General features: G+C 49.9%; 8 protein-coding genes across 8 annotated transcripts; 5 read left to right on the top strand and 3 right to left on the bottom strand.

Annotated features, from left to right (window-relative positions):
• The first annotated feature begins 2,822 nt into the window (after positions 1-2,822).
• Positions 2,823-4,298, top strand: K444DRAFT_20524 (S-adenosyl-L-methionine-dependent methyltransferase). The gene has a single exon (XM_024871034.1). It carries the CDS (start codon positions 3,090-3,092, stop codon positions 3,996-3,998), a length of 909 nt encoding a protein of 302 aa, XP_024734924.1. The 5' UTR covers positions 2,823-3,089; the 3' UTR covers positions 3,999-4,298.
• A 1,149-nt stretch (positions 4,299-5,447) lies between these two features.
• Positions 5,448-7,004, top strand: K444DRAFT_664801 (uncharacterized protein; the record flags this gene model as incomplete). The annotated part of the gene is made up of 3 exons (XM_024887007.1): positions 5,448-5,759; positions 5,827-6,351; positions 6,420-7,004. 3 exons carry the CDS (start codon positions 5,448-5,450, stop codon positions 6,648-6,650), a joined length of 1,068 nt encoding a protein of 355 aa, XP_024734925.1. The 3' UTR covers positions 6,651-7,004.
• Positions 7,005-7,835: 831 nt separating this feature from the next.
• On the top strand, positions 7,836-8,327 carry K444DRAFT_631382 (uncharacterized protein; the record flags this gene model as incomplete). The annotated part of the gene is made up of 1 exon (XM_024883351.1): positions 7,836-8,327. One exon carries the CDS (start codon positions 7,836-7,838, stop codon positions 8,325-8,327), a length of 492 nt encoding a protein of 163 aa, XP_024734926.1.
• A 3,575-nt stretch (positions 8,328-11,902) lies between these two features.
• K444DRAFT_592324 (uncharacterized protein) lies at positions 11,903-14,102 on the top strand. Its single transcript, XM_024878236.1, has 6 exons — positions 11,903-12,051; positions 12,102-12,208; positions 12,264-12,649; positions 12,703-12,995; positions 13,055-13,173; positions 13,224-14,102. The coding sequence occupies exons 1-6, from the start codon at positions 11,929-11,931 to the stop codon at positions 13,960-13,962; spliced, it is 1,767 nt and encodes a 588-aa protein (XP_024734927.1). The 5' UTR covers positions 11,903-11,928; the 3' UTR covers positions 13,963-14,102.
• Positions 14,103-14,600: 498 nt separating this feature from the next.
• Positions 14,601-16,564, bottom strand: K444DRAFT_564373 (glycoside hydrolase family 16 protein). The gene is made up of 2 exons (XM_024877059.1): positions 15,778-16,564; positions 14,601-15,719 (listed from the first exon to the last, which is right to left on the bottom strand). Exons 1-2 carry the CDS (start codon positions 16,133-16,135, stop codon positions 14,824-14,826), a joined length of 1,254 nt encoding a protein of 417 aa, XP_024734928.1. The 5' UTR covers positions 16,136-16,564; the 3' UTR covers positions 14,601-14,823.
• A 739-nt stretch (positions 16,565-17,303) lies between these two features.
• Positions 17,304-19,572, top strand: K444DRAFT_564375 (carbohydrate esterase family 4 protein). Its single transcript, XM_024877060.1, has 6 exons — positions 17,304-17,525; positions 17,590-18,010; positions 18,062-18,330; positions 18,383-18,447; positions 18,498-19,207; positions 19,305-19,572. The coding sequence occupies exons 2-6, from the start codon at positions 17,724-17,726 to the stop codon at positions 19,471-19,473; spliced, it is 1,500 nt and encodes a 499-aa protein (XP_024734929.1). The 5' UTR covers positions 17,304-17,525; positions 17,590-17,723; the 3' UTR covers positions 19,474-19,572.
• A 602-nt stretch (positions 19,573-20,174) lies between these two features.
• Positions 20,175-21,102, bottom strand: K444DRAFT_472082 (carbohydrate esterase family 4 protein; the record flags this gene model as incomplete). Its single annotated transcript, XM_024872890.1, has 2 exons — positions 20,175-20,428; positions 20,535-21,102. Coding segments are annotated over 2 exons (822 nt in total), but the record flags the coding sequence as incomplete, so codon positions are not given.
• A 1,518-nt stretch (positions 21,103-22,620) lies between these two features.
• Positions 22,621-24,588, bottom strand: K444DRAFT_564378 (glycosyltransferase family 2 protein). Its single transcript, XM_024877061.1, has 3 exons — positions 24,521-24,588; positions 23,195-24,465; positions 22,621-23,107 (listed from the first exon to the last, which is right to left on the bottom strand). Exons 1-3 carry the CDS (start codon positions 24,568-24,570, stop codon positions 22,722-22,724), a joined length of 1,707 nt encoding a protein of 568 aa, XP_024734931.1. The 5' UTR covers positions 24,571-24,588; the 3' UTR covers positions 22,621-22,721.
• Positions 24,589-24,993: the final 405 nt, after the last annotated feature.

Consider the following 24,993-nt stretch of genomic DNA (forward strand, 5'->3'; position numbering starts at 1 on the left):
CGGGGTATGGAATTTGTGTCCGTATAAATCGGCAATGGGTCTATTTCGCGATTGCAAGGGAGGGCAGGCGGGCGGCGTGGAGAGAGAGGGAGGAGGTGCGTCCGCCGCTTCTGGACACCCAAAGCTCTGCCGATTGTCCTACAGGAAAGACTCGCGCACAAATTATTTTTCTCTAGGGGATTCGAGGGTTCTGCAGAGCGCCGGGCAGCTCAATTGCGTGCTGTGCGACGGAGGGACATGGGCTGGGCTCGAGTCGCAGTTTTTGCGCGAGGACAAAGCACAGGCACAGGCACAGGCGGTCGAGTCGAGTCGATGCGGAGCAAGCCTGGCTGCTGGATGGATAATGGGCAAAAATTTCCGCTAGAACAGTGGCGGCGAGGGTGCGGCAGCGAGCATGCCGAGGGGTGAGGTGTGTCTTCGTGATGGCGATGTTCGAGCAGGAGGAGGTTGAAGAAGAATGAGGAGGAGAGGAGAAGTTGGGGGGGGGGGGAGGTCGAGTGAAGTGGAGACGGGACGATTGAAGGCGTTCGCGATGGTGGTGAGTAAGTGAGCGAGTGGGAGGCCAGGCCAGGACCCGCAGGGAGGAGAAGCCGAGAAGGGCAGGGCAGCAAGGGCAGCAAGGGCAGCAGAGAGAACGACCAACAAGGCCAGCGCAAGAGCAGCCAGGAAGCAGCCAGTCGAGGCCGACGGGGAAGCAGCCCAGCGTCCCTGAACGCGGCTGTGATTGGACGGCCAGGGGAAAAAGAGCGGGGCAGCCCTCGCCGCGCCACGAGCCGAGTTGGTCTGCGGGCCTTCGAGAAGTGCGCTAGAAGTGTTCCAAGTTCCAATGCCCTTCCATTCCAAGTGCGCGCCGGTTTAAGGTTGGGATTGCACGCACGTAAATTTATATTAAGGCGTGCGCTCTGCGCCACTCCCTGCCTGCACAGTAGGGGATCGCGGTATTGGCTCGCAGGCCTCACAAGGGAGTGAGGGAGTCCGGCGCTTTATTTAATAACCTGCTGCATTATGATCTCTTATCTGCAGCAGTGCGCATGGTGCTCGGTGGTGTCGGTGGTGTCGGTGCTGTCGGTGCTGTCGACCTCCTGCCCTCGCCTCGGTAATTTTACAAGCGTGAAGCGTGCATCCACTGCTTCGTCACTGGGGATCGGCGCTGATGATTCTTCTGTGAAGCTTCTAGCGCTCACGGCCGAGGAAGAGGAATGTAAGATGCCCCGACTTTGCAAATTAAGGTTAGCATCAGGCCTCAGAAGCGCTGACGCTGGCTGCAGGAGCGGAGACCGGCCAGGTACTGTTCCCCTAAACGGCCAATTCAACGTCGTCAAGCCGCTCACGAGGCAGAGGTTTGCACAACACTTGCAAACCGCCGCCAGTACATACGCGCATGTCCGCCCCCCTCCGCCCCCTTTTCCCGCCGAGGAACTCGAGGCTCACGGCTCACCACATTGCAAGCTTGCAAACGCCAGCCACAAACACCCTACACCCATTTAAAAAGCCTCCCTCTCGCGAGACAAGGCCCTCATCTCCCTTACTACCTTCCTCATCGGCTTTCGCCAACATTCAATTCGCATTATCCAGAGGTCAACAAACAGTCTTGGGCCATCCCTTGATTCCCGCCATCTTGCAGGAAAGACTAGATGCCTCGGGGCTCGCCGCCTGCTGTTCCCATTCGCAGACGTCAGGAAAAGATGTTTCAGTGTTTCAGCTTTCCGTTCCTTTTTCCAGGCCGCCTCTCCCCTGAAACTCTCATACAGTATTGACGACAGTACAGCCAAACAGCAGCTTTTCCACTCCCACCCCTCCATCCCACGCTCACACCATCCATCTTGCGCCTCTGCGAGCCCCACACTCCAACCGCACTCGACGACAAATGCGGACATTGAGAACATGTCGCTGGATTGTTGGTTGCACATCTACTGTATATTTCCAGCAGACCTTGCGGGAGCGTGACGAGTCACGACGACCCCCTCCCCTCGTCAGTCAACCGGGACAATAAATCGCTGATCCCCGACCCCCCGACGCAGCGCCAGAATAATCCCCCCATCTCATCAAGCCAGCCCCCACCCCTCCAAGACTTCTCTGCGCCTCACCTCCATCCGCACCTCTGAACTCAGATATATTATTACATTTCGACCCAGCAGCGAGGCAACGGCCCCGCAGCAGCAGTCCGTCACCGGATTTCCCGGGTCGGGCACAGCTCAGCTTGCTGCAGCCAAGTCATCACCCTTCCTTTTTATTGTATTTTTTTGTTCGGAATCCCGCAGGATTGATTGCATGCACGAGAATTCGACCTCGCTCCGGGCACTCGCAGCAGAAGTCTGCACGGAAGCCAAGAACGTTCCTCGGACGGCCGAATCGGCGCGGAAGCGAGGGCAGCACTCGCTTATCCCCGACCTTCCTGATGAGATCGCTGCCAATCTGGCGAGCGGCCAATCGGGACGAGCAGAGCCCGGCCTGCTCCTCAAGCCACGATCTGCGCATCTCGGAAAGCATCGAGGGGGCGGGCAGAAAGCTTGTGGACTTCCACTTGCGATAGCGGCGGCTTGCAGATACTCCATGTGATGGTCCTTTTCAACAGCAGGCTCACCCCTTGACTGGTGCTTAAAGTTGCGCAACGGTGCCTTGCGCGGTGGTTATTGCAAGTCGCAGCCCCGGCTTTCAAGAAGGAAGGCAGCAAATTGAGTTGGGTTGAGAATGGGAACGTCGGGGGTGGCCGCATGTGAGCACGTGACTGAGTCGAAATCTCCCCCCTGAGTGACTCACTCGCTTAATCGGGGAATTCATTGCGTGCATAGCCTTCTTATTCAGCGCCGAGCAGAGTTTTCATTTGTACCTCGTACTTCAACCAAGTACCGCATGAGCGTGAGATTTCATGACTCTTTCTCTTGTCTGTTGTGAGATTTTCTGTATTTAAGTCTATAAGTCTAGCTAAAATTTCACTTCCACGAAAACAACCATACAATCAGTAAATCCCTTCATCTGAATAGCATATCAAAATATCACATCGCAATTTCGTCTTTCTTAAAATCTCACAACCACAACAGAAGACTTCTCTCAAAAAAAACATCAGCCCATAAACTGCGCAAACAAACATGGCAGTCCCCTCCCCATCTCTGGCCGCTGAACTCGCCCCCCACTTCCTCGAAACGCGTTCCGAGCCCACAGAAGAATCCTCCGCAGGTCTGACCTCGCAGATGCAGCACCGCCTCGACATCGTCAACTTCTGGGCCCTCGCCCCGGGCTCCCGCGTCCTCGAGCTCGGCTGCGGGCAAGGCGACACCACCATCGCGCTCGCGCACGCCGTCGGTCCCAGCGGCCACATCGACGCCGTCGACCCGGGCTCCCCAGACTACGGCACGCCCCCCCTAAAAGACGCCCAAAGCCACATCCTGACGACTCCACTCGGGGCGAGGATAAGCTTCCACCACGCAACCGCAACCTCGTACGTAGAGCAGTACGCCGGGCCGGCCTATGATTACATCGTGCTGGCGCACTCGCTCTGGTACTTCGAGAACCCTGCCGTGCTGCCTGAGCTACTCGCCGCTCTCTCACCGCACCTCTCTCCCAACACAAGACTCTGCATCGCCGAATGGTCCCTCCGCGCCTCATCCCCCGCCTCCACCCCGCACGTCTGGACCGCCCTCCTGCGCGCCCTCCTCGAAGCCAAGCGGCCCGTCCCCTCGGCCGCAAACATCCGCACCGTCCTCTCGCCCTCGCAGGTCAAGAACATCGTCACCTCGCTCTCCCCCTTGAAACTAATCAGGGAGGCTATCATGCCGACGAATGAGGGCATGCAAGACGGCTTCTGGGAGGTCAGCTACACGCTCCGTAAGCGGGAAGCGGATATCCAACGGTTGGTAGATACAGGCGTCAGTGATGCCGAACGGGTACAAGTCGAAGCTTATTTCGACGCGCTTCAGCATGCGGTGGATAGCTTGGGCGAGGCGGGGGTGGAGGGGGTGAGGAGTATGGATTTCTGGGCCGCTGTTTTTGGGCCGTAGGTATAGATAGGGTGAGGCGTCAGCTTTGATGGTGGAAGAGAAGGGTAGAAGAAGTGAAGGAATTGGAGATGGTGTGGATATAATATGGAGCGAGTTTCGCACTCTGGGAAAACCCCGATGGATGCTGGCCTGCCGGCGAAGGAGTAAAGGTCTTGGATGTGCCGGGTTTTCTTTCCGTTGCTTCATTATCTGGCTTACTTATTGCTCTTCCTTTCGATTAAACCGTGGGTGTAAGATTAGCTTTTACATGGGAATGCAAAGGCAGCTGGAGTTCCTGGTTGTAATTTGAGGTATAGGGAGTATATCAGTCGTGTCGCAGGGGTGGGGGGAAGAGCAAGTTTACATTGCGAATCCGGGTGTTTGGCTGAAGGAGGACAGGAAGGATTTGAGGGTGCTGAGCAAGTCTCCTAGGATCTTCGTACACAGCTGCACTTAGAGGATGAATTGAATTTGTTGTGTGGAGTGCTTCAAGCGAAATTCTACACAATCTATCAGAGCCAAATCCTTGGATGTTGGCTTGATGTTAATTGCTGATCCTGAGGAAGAAGTTGGGCAAATGATGAATGGTACTATTCTGGAAGGAGAAGTTCTCTTGAGGCATGCTGCTGTGTGGACGAGGGACTCTTGTCAGCTTGCCTAGACTCGGTGTCGAGTTTCCTTCTGCTATTGTGATATGTACAGAGGGCTTAAATTGGTATGTTTCAAGTGCTAACTTTCCTCTGAATTTGCTTTATCTATTTCTTTGCGACTTCTCTTCTCTTTCTAACTCTTACATGATAAAGACTGGGGATGTCACGCATTCATCCAGTCGTGTATGGTGTTTTGAGACATGATTTCAGCTGCCATTGGTCACTTTCTTTACTGTTTTGTAAGACTTCGTTCACTGGCATAGGAAGGCACGACTCTTAGTCACCTCCCTCCTCTGTTTTTCTTTAACATAACATAAGAATGCTTTTTTAGTGTTCGTTGATATCTTCACCCCATTAGCTGGCATGTCATAAGTTCAATCATAGTTTTAGGCTTGCAGAGAGGAAGGCACAACTTCAATTGACTCACCTCTCACCTTAACCTCTCTCCTATACATAATTCACAATCACAGCCCCCTCGTTCCTTCCGCAAAGGACATCTACTCACAGCTCTTTCAACTACGTCATAATTTCCCAAGTCATCACACTCACCAATATTTACGCCTTCGGTTCGATTTTCCCGCTCTTCCTTTAACCACCACTTCCTCTGAACCTACTCTCACATTCATCTTTCCCCCAACAACAGACACTTCACGCACAACACTTTATCCATGCAACACATTCCGCAAGGTTTACATAAATCTTCTCTTGTCATTTCCCACAATCACTCTTTCATGGTATGATAGGTCAGGCTACATATCACCCTCATCCCAAGACCTCAACAAACAAATCTATCCACTTTCGAGTCACTTTCACTGTCACAATGCATCAATCCGGTGTCACACACCTATTCACTTTCCTCGGTCTTCTCCTTCTCGGCTTCGTCAATCTGTCAGCCGCCTCCCCGATCTCCGGCATCGTTGCTAATACTACCTCTCAACTCGTGCGTCAGCTATCCAAGCTCGTCAAGAAAGAGCGAGGAGAAATCTTCGCCCGAGGAGATGACATCTACGAAACCCAATATCCGTGCACCGATGAACCAAACTGCGTACTCAAACTCCCAGTATGCATGGCCAACTATGATGACTCAAGAATGTGCACGATAAGCTACACTACGAAAGAGGACTGGGGCTTCGTGTGTCTCCCCCTCACTTCCCATTCTTAAATCCGAATCATCACATCTAACGTGTTCGTTCAAATAGGCAGCTCTCGAGCTCTGGGACAATAACTGCCAATCCCTCGGAGCCTTCGACGGCAACATTACGTACGACAAATTGCAGCAACAGCCCCAGGGCTACGCTCTCCACTCCCGGCTTCCCTACGCTGTCAATGTCCAGATCATAGGCAACGCCACAAACGCCATCGACAGGAACTTCTGGATTAAGCTCTGGAATGCAGACTCCGGATTGCAGATCTGGGACAGTACGCAGTACAGGAGCTGGGGAGCCCAGTATAATCTCGGAGGGTACAGTGGCGTAAGGCTGCCATTCCAGTGCCATAAACAGGCTGTCAAGCGCCTGGACGAAGAGCGCAGCGAATCGGTTAATGTATCCACGCTCGAGCCAGAACGAAGCTCATTAATCGTCGCCCGTGACGACATGCACTACGAAATCTATCCCTGCAGCCACAGTACGGGATGCGCACATGCGATCGGAACCTGCATGACTAACTATGGTGACTCAAGCATGTGCACGCTGGCATATGTCACCCACGACGACTGGGGCTTTGTGCGTCCCTCCATCACCCTCCCATTCCCGAAATTACACTGCTCTTGCTAACATCTACTCTCAAACAGGCGCAGCTCTGGCTCTACGACAATGGCTGCAACAAGATTGGTTACAACCATTATGTGCCATATGGATACTTCAAAATGCAGCCCCAAGGTTACGCTCTCGGTTCCCAGCTCCCTTGGACAGTCGATATCCAAATCCCAGGGGACCCCTCGAGCCCAGGGGGCGGCAACTTCAACCCCTACATCTGGTATGCCGGCTTCGGGATGAGGGAGCCGCTGGTCGATCTGACGTAGCTCGATTGGGCGCCAATGTATCTTAACGATGGATACAAAACTGCAGGCCTGCCGTTTCAGTGTCGCTGAGAAAGGGTGGCGGAGGGAGGAGCTCGATGTTTTTTTTGGGGGGGGGCGCTGGATCAGTCGGTGGGGTTGAGAGTTTTGCATTGATTCTATAGAATGCACTCCAATTTGAATGCTTCAATATGCTGCAATTATAGATTCGGCAACATGGGGATGGGGAAATGGGGATGCGAACAGAACATGGAAGGAACTGCCAACCTGGGAATGGGAATACTGGAAAGGGGATATGGAGATCTCTTCGCTGATTTAAACATGACAAACACTTGCAGATAGATGAATTCCGAAGCGTTGCGTAGTATTTCATGGTTTGAACTCGAGGAAATGCGCAAGTGATGACGTTGTTAACACAGAGAAATTCTCGCTTAAAGAAGGGGCGGGGATTCGCTTAGCCAAAGGAAACCATTCGACACACCTCCAAATTCTCAGCCGCTCCTTGGAGAGTGCATTGAATTTACCATATCTAATAGTATGCCTAAAGCAGGGGAAGTAAATTTATTTCAACCTCTAAAATTAAAACCTTGTGGCTGTCCTGAGCCTTTGAAGTGGTGTTTGGGCTTAGCGAGGATTCCGTTGAGACATGGGAATAGTGCCTTCATTGCAGGACCTCACCTTCATAGAAGCAAGTCAATAACGCCACATTTGCAAATAAAGGAAATAGATTATCTCAATGCCTGCCAGAGAGGTGGTTGATCCGAGTGAATTTGTGCAACGGGAAATGTGTCGGAAGAATATCGCGGCTGGCAAAATGGCACTCCTTCCTTCCCGATACCCTTTCACAACATCTGTTCATTCTGCACATGACTGACAGCCATCATCGCATAAATGCACCTGGCGCTATCATCTCTTGAGAACACAACCTCCGATCTCCACACCAGCAAATACACGGGCGTATTCACTAGCGCTATTTCCAAATAATCGCGCCCAGATACTTCCACCTCAAAGCCTAACCCTTTGCTCGCTCTCAAACACAATTCAACTCAACGCTATTTCTGCGGCGACCAAACTCCAAGCAATCATGTTAGTTACAATCCCTGTTGTTTCAGCCCTCTTACCATGGAACAATCTGACTTAGGTGACATCACAGCCATTTCACCATTGACACTCGAATTCCAATCCACGATGCATTCTCCTCCCGTCAAGTCACTCCTCGCCCTCCTCACCTTTCTCCTCTTCTCCACCTTCTGCACCGCCAACCCACTGCCGGCCCCTACCACACCCAATCCCCTCAACCCCCGCCAATTCTCCGGTGTGTTCACTGGCAACCTGTGCGACACCCATTTTGCTCAAGGCCCCGACCAGTGCTTCTTCATCATCAGCTCCAAATCCATCGACATCGACATCGGCGAGTGGATGAATTGGAGCTCGCTCTACATCTTCCGCAACACCTGCGAGCTGATCGGCTACGTCCCCGGCGTCAACCTCGATGGCAATTGGGTTAGCGTGGATAGCCAACTGCCGTGGACCGTTGACGCTATTACGCTGGCTTTCGTGCCGGAGTTTTGGTATGCGGGCAGGCATTATGATACTCATGGTGGCAATTGGTATATGGAGTGGGAGGAGAATGATAGCGGATTCAACGTTTTTAACTGGCGTTTCTTGTTCAGTTGTTAGAGCGTGGGGGATTGGAATACCGTATCAGGAATGAGGGGCTGGTGAGGCTTTGCGTTGGTTTTCTGGGGAATGAACGAATGCTTCTGGGTTATTGAGGCGTAGAGCTGAGGCGTTGATGGAAATCTACCCCGGTATGGGGCAACCGTTGCGTTATTTGATGCAGGCCAAGAATTCAAGGCTTGACTAGGTGCTTGCTTCATTTGCGGAAATAGCATTTCTTTGGCCTTCAATCTTACCTGGTTCGATTTGCAAATACCTGGGAACAGTTTTCCAATATGCTATTTCAAGGGGTAAAGGTAAGTCATGTGAGTGCCGTAGTACCTGAAGGTGAATTACAAAGAAGTTATTGGGGATCACATACTGGCTGACGACAGGTATCAAATGATTTTCTCTCTCTGTCGCACCTCTTCTGCATCCTCTCTTCTACAACCATCTCTTGCTTTGCCCCTTTTCAACACCATCTCTCTCAAACCAACGCTCTACACCTTCTCTTCTACAACATCTCCCAGCCTAATATTACACCTACATCCATTCTTTCTAAAGGCTACCTTCCAATTCTCATCCATCAACATCATGCACCAGAATATTCGGGCAAGCAAGAAAGCAATCCGACCACGAGTTTGAAAATAAGTTCACTTTTCACAACGCGCATCACTTTCATACTCCACCACTCCACCCATCACTTCCGTTATCCTCTCTATCCCACTCTCATCGTTATACCCAAAACTTGTATTTCACTGCACACATCTGTCAAATCCTACAGAATTCCTATAGTTGCCACCTCTAGAGAGCCAGCCTCTAATCCTCTCACGAGCAAGCACTCCGAACCCATTCTTCCATGTCTATTAACCTGTACCACTTTCGTACATCCAAGATGAATTCCTCTTCACACAAACAATCTTCGGCTTCCTCTTTCGGCCGTGCCTCTTCACCTTCACTACCGCTGCTCCACTCCCGGCGGAGATTGCGCGAAACGACACCGCCGTCTTCGACCGTCAGATGTCCAACGGAATCTTATACCGCAACGCCTGCGACTCTCTTAAGGGCGGACTGCAGCAATTCTACCTCAAGGGATGCTTTCTCGCCCTCTACCAGAAGAAGAACAACATGCCAAATGCTACACCTGGGATATCACCTTCTACATCTTCGGCATGAATTACGATCTCATCGGTTACCCCCCTGGTGACTTCAACCTTGAGAATACCTGGTTCTCTATGGCTAGCTAACTCTCGTATACTGTGGACAACTATACTCGCAATAATGTTCCGGGGCTCAAATATGTTACCCAACACTACAGCGGTAAATCCAGGGCATTTACATGGAGCAGTGGAACAAGAATGATAGCGGCATCGATGCGCACCACTGGCAGTTCATGTTTGACTGTGCTTAAGTTCCAAAGAACGGAATTATGACTGACTGGATAGGTGACTAGTGATTGCTTTTACTAAGGTTAGAGGGATAGAGAAAATATTGCTCGGAGGAATATAGCTCAATGGCCTGGCGGGAGGCATATACATTTAGACTAAAGAACTCGTTACTTTACCTGGGCATTGTTGTAGAAGGCAGGGTGGTGGATTGGGGGAGCACACAGCGTGACTTCTCGCCGAACTTAAGGAACAAATTGCGCTGGTGTTCACCAGAATTTTCTCACAATTGATGGTGAAGGCGATTGTGTGACACAATTTAGTTCCTCTGGCTCTGTCGATGATCGATTCCATATCCGCAACAATCCTCTTGGGGAAGCTGTTTAGGGAAGTCTTTCCAAGCAACTTGCGACTCAACTGGCTATCGAAATCAACATATCAAATCAGGGCATGATTTAATCAGCATACTTAAACATGCCGTATAATCGGTGACTGGCAATACTTTGTTCGTATTCGTGTCCCAGCCACATGCGGCAAGGCTGCATGATGACTTGGCAATCACCTTAGGATTGATAGGAGACCGCCTTCGCGGACACCATAATTAAAGCTAGCAACCCACCATTATTACGACGATGGCAAGGCCTAATATACAGAATATTCCACCCAGTCCGGCATTGTCAACGGGTCCTCCCGAAGATCTCGAGGAAGGCCCAAAGAGACCGACGGGTTACGAGGGATTGGCACAATTAATGGGCGTGTATCCCGAACTCGCTATCTTTCGCCGATTTGGAGCTCTGAACCTGCAAAACGTCCTCTTCCTACAAGCTGAAATCACTGCCCTAGAAGAGATTTATAGCGAAGTAGCTGCTAACCAAAACCACTACCCTGGATTTTCGGAAGAATGGTACGAGAAAGTGAAACGAGGAGATGTTTACCCAGACGGCCAAGACCGGAGAGACAGGGACTTTGATGGCCCATCGGGACGCTACAAATTGGTCCTTCGCCTTCGTAAACTGCTTAATGAATACAGTATGCTCACATTTTTCTTTCCTTTTCTTGGCTGACAAGGTTTTCCTTCTGGACTCCAAATTTACTGACCAAAAAGACAACGCACTCTTGCAGCAAGCATCTATTCTTGCACTACAGCCGCCCGCTAGAAACGACCTTCATTTCCTACGAAAATGGTTGACCACTGCGGAACTTGGGGCAAACTTCTTGCCACCACGGGATTCAGCTACATGGGACAACTACAGTATTCTCGACTTAGTAACTCTTCGCCCGCGATCCGAAAGCGATAAAAAATTCTCAAAACGAGTCACAGACTACTCGATAGCGCTATTCCGGCGGGTTTTCAGGCGGAGACGCTTATTCAGTGGCGATGAGCTGATCCCAGGGCTGGTTGACCACCAGCCCTCGAGCTTGCTTTTGTTCATGCAAATTGCCACAGCGGTCCTTTCATCACTCTTGCTCGTGGTGTCCGTGGTTGTTCTGTATTTAGTTCACGCCCCAGGGGCACGTCTTGGTATTATCGGTGCCTTCACTGTGATTCTCTCGCTGGGCTTGGCGCTTTTCAGTGGAGCGAATAGGAATGAGATTTTCGGTGCGACTGCTGCGTAAGTATTTTCGGCAAATTCCTAATTTCACTGCTAATGGCCTTCTAGATGTATCGCAGCTTAGATAGTCTTCGTCGGTACGAACTGAGGGAGATGGTAATTGAGACGTTGGATGAGGGGCTCGCTTAAAATAGGGGTAAATTTAATTTCACATCATGGACCAACGATGAGAAACGGGTGTTTCTCTAGGGTGATAGGGAAACTCAGTTTCAGTTAATTGTAAGAGTCATGAACCGACTCTTGGAGCTTTTGAATTACCAGATTGTCCATTGTCCCAGGCTTTCTTACCCGGGCTTTTTTACCCTCCTCGCTGCCCCACGAAAGTTCCACCCCTCGTCGGCGTTCTTCATCCCAAGCTAAGCCGCAAGAACGGGACGACATTCAAAGGAATATTGCTAGACTCCCTCAATGTCCGCTGACTCTTCAGATTACCTGCCTTTCTGGGGCTTATTTTCGGAGTTTGGCTGAAATGGTGGCGGTGGCGCATCCATTCCTCAAAAATGATTGGACCTCGTAACATCCCTGTTTCAGCTGCTCGCTTTCTGGACCTCGGATTCTTATTTGGATTTCAAACGCTTTATTCTTTCCTCTTCAACCACAACTGTTAAGTTGAAATGCTGATGCATGCTTGCTGGCAGGGCATCATTACCCGACCTCGGTATGCAGCAAACCCCGGCACTAGCCGTCAAGCGGACTAGGCGACGTGAGGCAAAATCATGCACGGAGTGTAGGCGGAGAAAGCAGAAGGTTCTTTGGTTAGCCCCTGTTTACGCATCCGGAGCGCTCACGCTGTACAGTGCAACCCACGGAAAGAAGGAGGGCCCTGCGGTAACTGCTTGAGACGTTATCCTCCTGTTGCGTGCGTTGGGAGGGCTGAACCGCCTAAGAAGCCGAACACGACTTCGTCAGTTCTATTGTCACCGACCCTCAAGACAGAGTTCTAAAATTTAGATCTACAGCGGGGAAGATCTTGATCCTACCCTCAACATCGAAGAATACTCCCCTGGCACCTCCAGCTCTAGTGCCCCTGAACTCGGCGAACCCAGATCTCAAAGTCTTTACTCACACTCCAACGACTCCCACACTCCAAATCATTCAGCGTCAATATCCCCAGCAATATCCGCAATAACCGATCAAAGTGTTTCCAGCTACTTCACAAAGGCCCATTCTGATGTAGAGAGGAGCAGCGAGATCATCCTTTCTTCGAATCCAAGCCCCGCTCACACTCCAGATGAATCTCCTTACGGAAGTCCTAAAATGTTTGGGGGAATCTTGACTTCTATTAACACTCTGTACAGCCTTCCCATAAAGCAAACATCCCAAAACGCAGAGCTCCTCCATTTCTGTACGTTTCTTTCGCACAACTGGATCCACCAAATACTAATATTCTTCTCCAAGTTCACAGCTACGTCGTGCCAAATCTCGTGTCAATAGATGGACGAAACGTCCCACCCCTATTCCTGAGAGAAATGTTACCATGGATGATCCAGTCGCCATTGATGCCAAATATTGCAATTATGATGGCATCTGCAACGCAAAGCAGTGAGCAGGAATTAATGGTTAAAAAGAGTGCTGAGACGCTTTCGATTCAAAGTCATGTCTTCAAGATCATCAATCAATTTTTGAAACGGGATTTCAGTGAAGTTGGTGGGGAGGCACTGCGGGCAGTGATCCATCTTGCCATATCAGAAGTGAGTTGATATTTATTTGCCGCTGCTAACTGAGAACGAGTGGCACTGACCCGACAAAGTTCTTCTGGGGATCTTCTGAGATGTTGTGGCCTCATGTGAAGGGTCTCAATCAAATGATCAAGCTTCGAGGAGGTTACACAGGGATGAAAGATCCTGTTTTGGAGTCAGTTTTTGTCCTGTAAGCACCTATGACTCTTGATCGGCTTGCAATGACTGATTATTCGCAAGCACGGATTATGAACTCGCCTGCTGCTTCGAACGTGATCTGTCAATGCAGGAACTAAATCCCGCGCGAGATACGGACCCACCTATTCCTCTCTCGTATGCAGAGGCTTTGAAATGCCCGTTAATCACCTCACCAACTACTTTCGAGCAGACTCGAGAATCTCTGAATCTCAATACTGCTGCGGCCGAAATTCTCGATGACGTTCGATTCCTCACTTTATTCATAACCTCACCAGATACACAAGCCAGCACATCAAAAATCCAAAGCACCGCTTCGTGGCTGCACAAGCAGTTGGAAATCATACCAGCGCCAATTGGACTTTCTGATATACCAGAGGCGGACCTCATCCTAGAGATTATACGCATCACAGCTCTCATATACACCAACTGCATCGCAACTCTCAGACCCTTTACAAACGCCTACATACCCACCCAATTCATCTCCCTTCTCGACAAAATCTCTGCAGTAGGCTTATTGCGATGGAAAGAGATCCCCGGCATCTTCCTCTGGATTCTCCTCGTAGCATGTCCGAGCGCAGGTAACGATTTGCAAGGCAGGTTCTTGAAGAAGAAGATGGCTGTCACGGGAATGACTATTGGAATGGAGGACTTTGGCTTGTCGATTGGATGTTTGAGGGCTTTTTGGAAAGTGCAGAGGTGGATTGCGAGGGAGCGGGAGAGGGACGTCATCGATCCTATGATTTTGGGAGAATGCGGGAATACTGCCACAGAGGAAGTTTAGTCACATCGCATTCGGGGCTTCTATCTGTGGCCGTTTCGTTTGGTGGCTTAATAGCTTGTTAAATAGTTGTAGTCTACGAGCCTAAAGAAGTTTGAAGGGGAAAAAGTATAAAGACGCATACCGCCATAAGGCATTCGGGTATCCACGATGCAAAACCCCCCATAAACTTGTGTTTTGCTATCCTTATGTCCTTCGGAAACCCCCGACGCTTGGTCCTTGGCTCAAGTCGATTTATCAGTTAAAGATCGGTACGGTCCGAATCTCGCCTCGTGTAATAGGAGGCGCGCTCGCTAATTTTCTTAATTAAATTCAGGGGTGGCAATACCGGAGAGGAGAACAAATGTCTCCTATTCTCAGTTTGTTGTTGTTATACGGACTCAAATCATAGCCATTCTGGAACCTTTCTCCTAATTATTGCTACAAGATTCTGCTAAAGGAACGGTCAAATGATTAATTATATGACGCGCCTGCCTTTCTACCTACACTCGCGGTGGATATAAAAGAGGCACTGAATATACCAAGTTCGATGGAACTCTTCAACTAAATCCTCTCGAAAAATTCCCCGGAGCTCCCGTACTTTTAAGATCACTTCCAAGATCTCAAAAACTCAGGTCTTCTCTTCTCAAAGTTCAGACCATCGACCTTCTTTGATTAGGAATATTGAAAATTTGGAGTTTTTCTGTCCACAACGAGCTACCTAGGTACTTCTCCTTATAACCTCCCCCCGTCCTATGTTGTAATTTATTCTCTTCGTATGTAATAACAACCCGATGAAGCCCATTTATCAATCTTAGTCTATCAAGTAAGGACTAGGTATGACAAGGTATAAACGTTATTCTTAGATAGTTTATTGTTACGATTTCACGACATAAACCAAAAACCCAACAACACTGACACAACTATTAGTGGCCGTGTAGCTTGCCACTCTTTCCCGCGTCCCGCCATGCTCACCTCTACGGGCGTCCCCGTCGACGTCACATTGGTGTCAACGCTGCAGACAACACGGCAGCCCGAGCCACGGGATAACAGCCATCCGCGATCGTGCGGCCGAGAAGCAGAAGGATGAAAGTCTCCGTGGGGACTTCGTTGCTCGCTTACCTGAGAAGTGACAGGTTCCGCCACCCGCCCCAGTAACTTAAGTCCGTCACGCACCATCTTCGAGCCCTTTACCGGACCCGATGTGTTATAAGCAATCTCAATCCACTGTATCTGCAAGTACGATGAATCGCCAACACTCATATTCCCCGTCCAGCTCCCGCCATTACTCCACATATTCAGAATCAGGCCTGCGGGATTCTTAGGCGCTTGGAAACTGATGCTTCCCACGCTCACTCCATTCACGTACCAGGTGCTCAGGTTGGGCAACCAGTCGTAACGGTACTCGTTCCATGCACTCCACTCCAAGTCATTGGGGAGCGTGGCATTGATTGTCGCTTCGGGTACGGAATGACCTGATGCAGACTCGGAAGGTTGGTTAGTGAGCTGGATCTTGGTTTGCGGACCCGCGGTCAGGATCTCAATGTCGGCTTCTTCGACGTCGGACGAGGATGCAGAGCAGGAGCCGGAGGGACACCGCCATGTGAAGATGCCTCCACAGCCACCGGCATCGCCGACCGTACGCGCGAGGTAACGCGCGGATAGGTAGTGGTAGTTGAGGGCTGTGGTGTCGATTTCGGCTGCGGACTGGAAGTCTGCCGTCCGCACTGTTCGGAGAGTGAGGTAGGTGTTATAGGCAGGATTCTCATCGATGCTGGACTCTGTGAGGAAACAATTACTTTATGGCCTTGCTGTGGGCAGATCTTTGGAAAGCTATACCTATGTAAACATTGTTTGGCGAGTTGATCATGAATACGGTTGCGTCAGAATTTGGCGTGTTGATGCTATCGCTGTTATCCCAAGTCGCTGCAGCCCAATCTGCTGTCCATGAAGTTCTAGAGAAGAAGGCACTTGTGTTCGGGGCATTACTCGAGTCTGAAGCGCTCGTTAGGACCTTCGGGTTTGAAGTGAGTGAGTAAGGGACGTTCCGGTAGTCGAAGAAGCGGTGGTAACTGAAATATGCCCCGGTGGAGCCATTCGTTTTAAAGCAGTCGCAACTGCCGCCGTTGTCTTTCTGAGCTCTGCCGAGGGTGCAAAGCAGCAGGATGCTGAGGAGTGCTAAGGCTTGGCCTGCCATGCCGAATAGGTTCGAATTCTGGATGATCGTTCTAAATACATGGATCCGAGGCAGAAAGAAGGAAGATCAAATCAACGAGTATGTGGTTTTGTAAACAGGCCAGCGGGCATCAGCTACAAGTTATGCTGAGTCGTTGATGCCAAGGTTCATCCGGCAACAAGAGAGTTAGGGTAGAGTCTTCAAACGTGAAGGGCACAAGATTATCCTCCAGAGCTTGATACTCAGCGTAGCAAAGAGTGAGGCAGCACACACACCCCAACGCCGACATCAGCACCAACACAGACTTGGGAAGGAGGGCGGTGCAATCCTCAAAGAGGCATGAGGAGGGGACAGGCAGGAACCCTGAGATCAAGACCTCCTGGAGGTACCTCTTCAACTCAGAAGTCGGTCTGGATGGATGGTTGTTGGGTGGTTGATGCTTAGGAGACCTATGTCACGTCAGGGTTTGCTGACCTGCAGGTCGGCGCGATGAGGCGCCGTGGAATTAGAAGTGTTCACCCGCCAACCGCCCAAACGCACTTTTCGCCCAAGCTAAAAACCGATTTTTCTCTCGCCGTTCATAATACTGGGCTTCTTTTAATTATTATTTGATATAGAATTAAAATTCTGAAAATATAATTAAGAATTTAATTCTATAAATAATATAACTAATATCTTTTACTTTAAAATATTAAAATTCAATTAAAGAATATATTATTTAGCCAAAATAAAAAAGTATAAAATTAGGTTAATAATTGAGAAACTAATATTAAAGTTGAACTTTGGATTGGGCGGAAAGTGGGTTTGGGTGGTTGGCGGGTAAACCCTTCTATGGTTGGCGATAGAACGCAGCCGGAAGACGGAATCCGCACTCAACATCAAACTCCCATCCAAACCCAAAATCAATAGTTTTTCACATGCATGCACGATGCTCGATGGACATGGGGTACGTACGGGTAACGGGCACGCCATGCAGCCAGCTGTCGTTCCCGCCCCGCCCATCTGCTGCCCACTAAAACCCTCGGCTGCCCCGTATTCGGGTGCCGATGCGGGGGAAATATTCTCTTGGTACAATACTTTGGTCTAACCAGAACCGGACGGTTGAAACGAATGCGCTGCAAGATGGCAATACTCTGGAGGACTTCTTGGCGACCTCTCAACCAGCCGAAAGAAAACTCGCGAGAGAACTCGAAATTCGGCCGCCTACCCCAGAAGCTTTGCTGTCGACTATCGAAAGCCACGGCTGGCTGACACGCAGGAAACTTTTCATTGTTGGTCTTCAGTTGTGTTCAGTCTCTCCTTCTGCCAAGCTTGGTGCTGGGGATTGTTGCGTTGCATTGTTAGCTGAGGGTGAGGGCTGTATGTACCCATTCCAAAATGGAAGAATTCCCGTGTTTCTACCACTGATGTCGAGGCAAGTTGAACTTCGTCCTTAAACTCGATGCCCTCACGCTGGTGTCATCTGATCAGTTTTCAGTCGGCACGTTAGTAGTCAACTTTCCTTGAGTAGGCCTCTGTTGACTGGTAGCAACTCGAACTCTGCCAAGGCTTCACTTTTCACTTTGGCAATAGACACCAAAACACAGACCCAAAAGTGTTGATCGCGACCATGCATTCAGCAATCCTTCTCTCGGTCTTGCTGGTACCAGTCGTCCTTACCCACGGTGAGGCTGGTAACCCCCATTACGGTCTTCCCAGAATGATGGGTGGGAGCAAGTTCAAGGCAGCTCTCCAAAACCGCGAAACATTTGGAAATGCCCAAGTTCGGGACTTCAATGCGGAAGACGTCGAGTGGTGGTCTCCGTTTATTTCAGAGACACAAACCATCGGTCCACGTCAGAATTGCGGACCTGGAGTAGGAAGTTGTGGTGCTGGACTCTGCTGCTCCTCAGATGGGTGAGTTATGATAACGCACTCGGGCAGTCAGTGCTGACGGAAAGCCTGCAGCGTTTGTGGCACAGGGATAAACTTCTGCGCAGGTCCAGATTGTCAATATAACTATGGCCCAGCTTGCGATGCAAACACTGTTCCGCCCGGGGCCTCAACATCCGGCATTGCGAGGCCTCAGCTTGGGAGCGTTCCATATGGAACACGAATCAATGATTGTACCAGACCAGGCGTTATTGCTCTTACATTTGATGATGGTCCCTACCTCTATACAAAGGACCTTCTTGACCTGTTGGACAGATACAATGCCAAGGTAACCTTCTTCATCAGTAAGTTCGACATGAGTGATTCTGATAAAGTCCCTTGCTCACCTCAGCTTAGCTGGCAATAATCTCGGAAAAGGGCGAATCGATGATTGTTCGACGGGGTATCCTGCTCTCATTCAAGTATGTTCTTATTATTGTGAAATGCCGGATATATCTAATACTCACAACAGCGTATGATTGCTTCAGGCCATCAAGTCGCCAGCCATACATGGACACACCAGGATTTTGTTGGCCTCAGCCAGACCGACTTCAATAACCAGGTTTACTACAACGAAATGGCCTTCCGAAACATACTAGGCTATTTTCCGACATACCTTCGTCCGCCTTACGTTGACTGCGATAGTCAGTGCTTTAGTCGCCTGGCGACCGTTGGCTACCACGTTATTTACTATGATCTCGACACCTTCGACTACTTGAATAATGATCCGACCTTGATCCAGAACTCGAAGAATAACTTCGCTAACTACATCACGAATTCTGCGCCCAACCCGGCAACAGGTAACATGCTCCCTCTTAGCCACGACATTCATTACCAGACTGTCTACAACCTCACCGAATTCATGCTCCAGACCATGGCTGCCCAAGGCTATGGCACGTCTGTAACCGTAGGCACATGTCTCGGAGACCCTCCTGCAAATTGGTATCGATCTGCTGGCTCACCAACAGGGTGCAACAGCGGACCCGGCACAACAACCTCATCGACCGCTCCCAGCACCACCTCTGCGGTGGTCATCAGCTCTGACGGCACCTGCGGCACAGGCAAGACATGTCTCGGCTCAACGTATGGAAACTGCTGCTCTCGATATGGATTTTGCGGCAGTACTGCTGATTACTGTGGTCCCTTCTGTCAACCGGCCTTTGGAACATGCTCGCCTAACCCGTAAGTCTCTCCCTCCTCGCACTCTGCTCACCCATGCGCTACTATTTTATATCATTCGATTCCTTATCCCTAATCTCCACTAACCTGTCCTCTCTAGTACCAGCACATCAACAGCACTTAGAGTCAGCACAGATGGCTCCTGCGGCAGCGGCATTACATGTCAGGGCTCTACCTTTGGAAATTGTTGCTCTCAGTACGGATTTTGTGGGAGCACAACTGCATATTGCGGCACCGGGTGTAACCCGAGTTTTGGGACCTGTTCGTAACATTCCTCCCATTATTCCAAATACCAGCCGATTGGTCACCCTTTATTAAGACAATGTGTCAATTAATGTTTCCTTCCCGATTATTAGGGGCCTTAGTTGAATTGATACTTTGAATGTTGAATCTGTAACACTCGTGACTCGAGAATTGCAATTTAAGTGAACATAAACCAGACCAAAACTCTCTCTCAGAATCACTCAAGGTTCTATTCATAGAACCGAACTTTGCACAACATCGAATTTTGAGCCCTGGAGGCACTGAGCACGTGCGGAAACTCAATCAACAAGCTTGACTATAATTTCGAGGTTGGTAAATCTGGGGTTTGAAGTTCAATTCAAGTCATTCAATTTATAGCTTTAATTACGATATTATCATAAATATTGAAGCAACATTTTGTCACTCTACTACTTAAGCCACAGACTACAATGTCAGCACTACCGTAAAAGTAAGAGATATGACAATAAAAACAAAGTTCCCATCAAGCCTTCTCCCGTCTGATTTTTTCGCTTTCATGGTACAGCTCACAGTAACGGTACCGCTACACGCTGTAGGCGAAGGTCCCGAAGAAGGGATAGGCGTAGGCGTAATGTTTGCCTGGAATAGAATACAGTCAGCAACTCACCCCGTCATCCCAACCGCCAAAAAACGCAACGAACTTCTTTTTACATACCAGACTCTGGCTCACAGCCGCATCAGCTGGAGCCCCAGATGCAGCCCTATACCAATTCTCAGGCGGATCGCCCAGACACTCGCCAACGGTCACAGAAGTACCGAATCCGAGGGCGAGCATGCGATCTAGTGTCCACGCAGTCAGGTTATACGCAGTCTGTTCGTGGATGTCGTGGTTTATGACGATGAAATCGGCTGGGTAGCCGGCGGTGACGTTTACAGTTGCAAATTGCACGTTTATTGCGTCTTTTGAGTTTTGGATGAGGGTAGGGTCGTCGTACAGGTAATCTGGGGTGTGTTAGGAACTTCAATGCCAGGAGGAAGATTAGGGGAGAGGGGGAGAAGGTGGTGAAGTGGTGTGAGCGTCTAAGCCAGAGGGTTGGATTCAGCTTACCGCTGCTGTCAATGTTGTAGTACACAACGTGATATCCCATGTCATACATCATAGCTTGGGTCTCGTTGTTGCACTCCGAGTACGGCGGTCTCATATACGTTGGAAAGAATCCAAGCACATTCCGAAACGCCATCTCGTTGTAGTACATCTGGTTCTGCCTCTGTTGGACCGTGAGAGCTGACAAGTTCTGGTGCGTCCATGTGTGGCTGGCTACCTGGTGGCCCGCCGCATGCATCCGTTTGAGGAGTTGGGGGTAGCCCGTGGAAGCATTGTCCAGCTGGCCCTTCCCCATGTTATTCCCCGTGATGAAGAATGTCGCTTTCGCATTGTACTGCTCCAAGACATCAAGCACCTTCTCGGTGAAGATGTAAGGCCCGTCGTCGAATGTCAGCGCTACATGGCTCTTGTTTTCGCAGAAATAGAGACCGGTTCCTCCGTAGCTGATGTTTCCTAGGTGCGGCCGTGCAACATCTTTTGTCGAGGAGCCGAGAGGTGAGGTGTTCCCGTCGCATTTGTCTCCATAACTGAGCTGGCAGGCTGGCCCCGAGCAGTAATGGAAGTCTTTCCCACTGAGAAAGCATTCAATACCTGCTTCACTCTGGGGAGATTTTTTTACTTACCAGTACCCTCCAATTGAGCAACTATTGCAATGTCAGTATTGTCTCTAACAAAAGGGTTCTGAACATACCAGTATCCAGTCGGACAGGAACCGTTACCTGGTCCACATCTGAGGTTTACAGCACGTTCATCTATATACCCTTGTTGAGGAAGGGCCGCTCTGTGCTGCATCACATGATTCACATGAGGAGCAAACTGTGAAGCTCCCCTTAGTTGCAAATTAGAAACAGCATCGAAGCCACCCAAAAGCTTGAGGCCGCCATGGCCGATAGCAATGTGAGCGATGGGAAGCACCGTAAGTAACCAACTGTTTAGGCGCATGGTGGGCAAAGGATAAAATGAAGTTGGAGATAAATTTCTTGCTGCAAGTCAACAAAATATGTGCCAAGCTTCTAATGCCCCTCCCTTGCCTCCCAGAAACAAAGGCCGCCAACAAGGTGCAATGTGTGGGCCAGGAGGCATCAAATCTCCGTCCGATGGCCCATGAGTGCAAGTTCTAACTGTTTACAAGATACCCAGCTCAAGCTGCCAGCCATGCAGGAGCAAGAACTGAACGGAGTCTAGTGCAGAAAGCTCGATAGACATCGCCATTGCCGTCAACGGTCGCCAAAAGGATTGACAGGGGACAACCCCTCATGGCGCCACGATTCTCACCCTTGCAGTTTTCAGCCCAAGAAAACGCCTCAGCCACCCCGCATCCCACACGGCCAATTTGTCCCGAGTCGTGGCGTTCCCACCCACGTCTGTTTGAACCTCACATAACGGCCAATGCCATGGTCAAGGCACTGCTCTTGGCATGTACGACTTCGTATCCGGATTTGGTTTTGTGCAGCTTATTCTCTGGCCTTGAATCGGCCACGGGCTCCGGAGCAATAGCAAATTTTTTTTAACCGTCTGAAGTTCTTGGCGGAGGGTGTTTTAGCAGCGCATGACTGAAATATCCAGAAGATTATGAATTTTATGAAAGTCAGGTAAAGCTAACCGAGGGGAAAGGGGGCTTGGCAACCCTCTTCGGTTAGATGCTTTATTACTTCTCTTATAGATTTCATAATAATTTAATAAACATGCCTTTAAAATAGACAGGGATTAGGCTCTGGATTTTTAATTAATTGAATCCAGAAGCGTCTTTTAGAATATATTCCGACGCCCCTCCTTTGCCGTACTTGCCCGTTTCGGACCACACCTCAGGAATATGCAGACGAAATATCTTGCTAAAAGCACGAAATATCAAACCTATCGCTCTGAACACGTGGGGCCACTCGTGCGTCACTGTGTGAAGATCGCCCGTGCGTTCCTCTGCCCGGGCGATGCAAAAATAGTACTCGACAGCTCTTGGAATCCGCTAAAGTTTCCCGAAAGTGAAAAAAGACCCGATCTCCTGCCCTGCAAGTGCTTATCAGCTTTACAGGGCTCCCCGCATTGTGATGTGTCAATCATGTACTTGCATGTACCGTGTTTCCAGATCAGGGGTCAATCCATCTGATCATTGAGCTATTTTATTCTGGAAAAAAAATATTTACGGTAAGCCTGTTCGTACCCCTTCCTTGCTTTTTGGTTCCGTTTTTATCATCAGAAGCCAGCCCGGGCCATACTCTCCTCTGCAGCCGAATTCTGAAAGCGTGAATCTTCGAAAGATCGAGGCGGGGATTTCCGTATCTTGTTTCTGCCACCACGCCGAGGCCGCTTTTCATTCACTTTTTCGCTTCCCGGCAAAGTCTGAACTGTCTCGACCACTTTTCTTGTTTTACCCCAGGCAAAGTTGTCAAGGCTCCACAAGGCGTAAAGGAGAACAGTAATGTTCAAAAAGGGGCCCAGAAAGAAGTAGATTAAGAGACCGAGCAGATACTGCACGCGCGCTTTCACTCCGCGTGGCTGCCACACCACGATGAGGACGTAGTAGATCAAGGGGCAGATCATGACGGAAGCAAAGGCAAGAATGAGACTGTAGTGTACAACTAAAGAAGGGAAAGAAAGTATGTCAGCCAGAACTCAGTGTACATCGGTGAAATAGAGGCCGTCAGGAATGAGATGATGGCACTCACAAGTACAAGCCTTTATAAAGCTCGCAATGCATGCAATGATGAAAAGGTTCAGGACCCAGGTCAGGACATTTGCACACGCTAAGAGGCGCTCAAACCAGACTATTCCCGGCGCGAATACAAGCAAAAGATCATTTGAAGTGGCTCCTAGTGTCCAGCGTCTCCTCTGAGACAGAAACACCGACCACGAGCGTGGAACATCAGTGTAAGCCCTTGCCCTGAGCGCTTGGCGAGTCTGTGCCTTTGGAAACGCGGAGAGCATGAGACACACATGGTTGCGGTCTTCGCTCGCCGTGGCGCGGATTTGCTTGAGGAGGGAATCCGTTACCTTCGGATGGTAGCCAAAGAGGTCAAGCAGGATATGGTCACCACATGTGGTTTCAGAGACTTTGAGCAACTGGCAGCACCCCGGGAGACAGGATACTTTATGAGTCGCAATGGACTGGTGAAGGCGTCGTAGGCACTGCGAGATGGTGTACTCGGCATTTTGGTACACGCGCCATGGAGACCAGGGTCCAGATTGAAAATCTACGGCAACGTAGCCGCAGACTCCGACGGTGCTCACATAGTGTGATTGCTTGAGGAGCTCCGAGATGCAGGTTGGCTCGAAGAAAGTATCGGCATCCATTCCAATGAGAACGTCTGCCATGGTGAAGCCAGCTCCAAGCGTGAGGAAAGACACCATGACACTGAAGAAGTATGGAGAGTGGATCACGGCTGGCCGAGTTGCACGTATATTGAAATTGTAGAGGAATGACCGGATGAGGATGAGACCATCGCGCTTGCCCCGGTTTCCCTGTTTGATGATGCAAAGGTATGGGATTCCGCCATAAGTTCCGCTTTGAACCACTACATCCATTTGAGTATGATCCCAAGATGTGTATGCTGCTGAGATGTATTCTCGGGAGCTTGGCCCCGTCAAAATGTTGTCCAAGAGATATGCGGCAGTTGTTTTCGCCATCCCGGGCCCGCGCACTTGTCCATCGCAGACGATTATGATTGCCTTTTTGTGCTGGTCGATGTTGACCTGACCGACAAGTGAATCTAGCGACTTGACCAATTCTTCACTGGTCTCGTTGTAGCATGGCAGCAGAAGAACCATGGTTTCGGGGGTGGCTGGAAACTCCTCTTTCTCGGGAATTATTTTGTGCCGCAGGGTGTTGAAGGTTACCGAGGCGACCATAACACAGTTAAGGGCGACGGTGATGGTAATGAATGGTAGGAAGACATAATAATATCTCTCCCACCACCATGTTGAAAAAATGAACATCGTACTGCAGGTTTAAGATTAGTAATGGTATTCCGTTATCACCAATTCAACAAACTTACTTTGCAGAAAGGAGAAGGGCTACGAAAATCCACTTCGTGATGCAGATCATTCTTTTGCCGACCTTAATTTTCCGTGGCGTTTGATCCAAAGGCTCGGGAATAGCTCGCCTTGTTGAGAGGTCAGAGCCGGTAGAACTATAGTCTACATCCTGCGGATATCGCAATTCGAGTTTTTCGCTCTGCGGGAAGTCATAGAATATGTATTCTCCGGTTGAATGACCTATGGGTGGAATAGGCAGAATCTCATCTGAAGCACTCCTACTATGAGCTGAGGCATAGCGCGGTTGTTGCTGATGACGCGGACTTGAGGCAAATGGGTCACGGACGTGTGCAGGACTGAATTCGGCAGGTGGATGGGTTGGGATCTCAGTAGAATGATCAGAGAAGGAATCATGCACTGAATAACTGGACCCAACCGATGGAGTAGGATCTCTGAATGGATCTTGAGTGTCTAAAGATGCACTCGACTGTTG

The sequence above is a fragment of the Hyaloscypha bicolor genome (genome assembly GCF_002865645.1).
Source record: "Hyaloscypha bicolor E unplaced genomic scaffold K444scaffold_107, whole genome shotgun sequence".
Taxonomy (NCBI): Eukaryota; Fungi; Ascomycota; class Leotiomycetes; order Helotiales; family Hyaloscyphaceae; genus Hyaloscypha; species Hyaloscypha bicolor.

Excerpts from the sequence above, each read along its gene's own strand:
- K444DRAFT_564375 (XM_024877060.1), top strand. The coding sequence starts at position 17,724 with ATGCATTCAGCAATCCTTCTCTCGGTCTTGCTGGTACCAGTCGTCCTT. Across the intron at positions 18,331-18,382 it reads CAAGGTAACCTTCTTCATCA|CTGGCAATAATCTCGGAAAA; the intron begins GTAAGTTCGACA and ends ACCTCAGCTTAG. Across the intron at positions 19,208-19,304 it reads GGAACATGCTCGCCTAACCC|TACCAGCACATCAACAGCAC; the intron begins GTAAGTCTCTCC and ends TGTCCTCTCTAG.
- K444DRAFT_592324 (XM_024878236.1), top strand. The coding sequence starts at position 11,929 with ATGCTTGCTGGCAGGGCATCATTACCCGACCTCGGTATGCAGCAAACC. Across the intron at positions 12,052-12,101 it reads GTAGGCGGAGAAAGCAGAAG|TGCAACCCACGGAAAGAAGG; the intron begins GTTCTTTGGTTA and ends CACGCTGTACAG. Across the intron at positions 12,996-13,054 it reads TCCATCTTGCCATATCAGAA|TTCTTCTGGGGATCTTCTGA; the intron begins GTGAGTTGATAT and ends GACCCGACAAAG.
- K444DRAFT_564378 (XM_024877061.1), bottom strand. The coding sequence starts at position 24,570 with ATGATCTGCATCACGAAGTGGATTTTCGTAGCCCTTCTCCTTTCTGCA. Across the intron at positions 24,466-24,520 it reads GCCCTTCTCCTTTCTGCAAA|TACGATGTTCATTTTTTCAA; the intron begins GTAAGTTTGTTG and ends TTAAACCTGCAG. Across the intron at positions 23,108-23,194 it reads CTTTATAAAGGCTTGTACTT|TTGTACACTACAGTCTCATT; the intron begins GTGAGTGCCATC and ends TCCCTTCTTTAG.
- K444DRAFT_20524 (XM_024871034.1), top strand. The coding sequence starts at position 3,090 with ATGGCAGTCCCCTCCCCATCTCTGGCCGCTGAACTCGCCCCCCACTTC.
- K444DRAFT_564373 (XM_024877059.1), bottom strand. The coding sequence starts at position 16,135 with ATGGCAGGCCAAGCCTTAGCACTCCTCAGCATCCTGCTGCTTTGCACC. Across the intron at positions 15,720-15,777 it reads GCCAAACAATGTTTACATAG|AGTCCAGCATCGATGAGAAT; the intron begins GTATAGCTTTCC and ends GTTTCCTCACAG.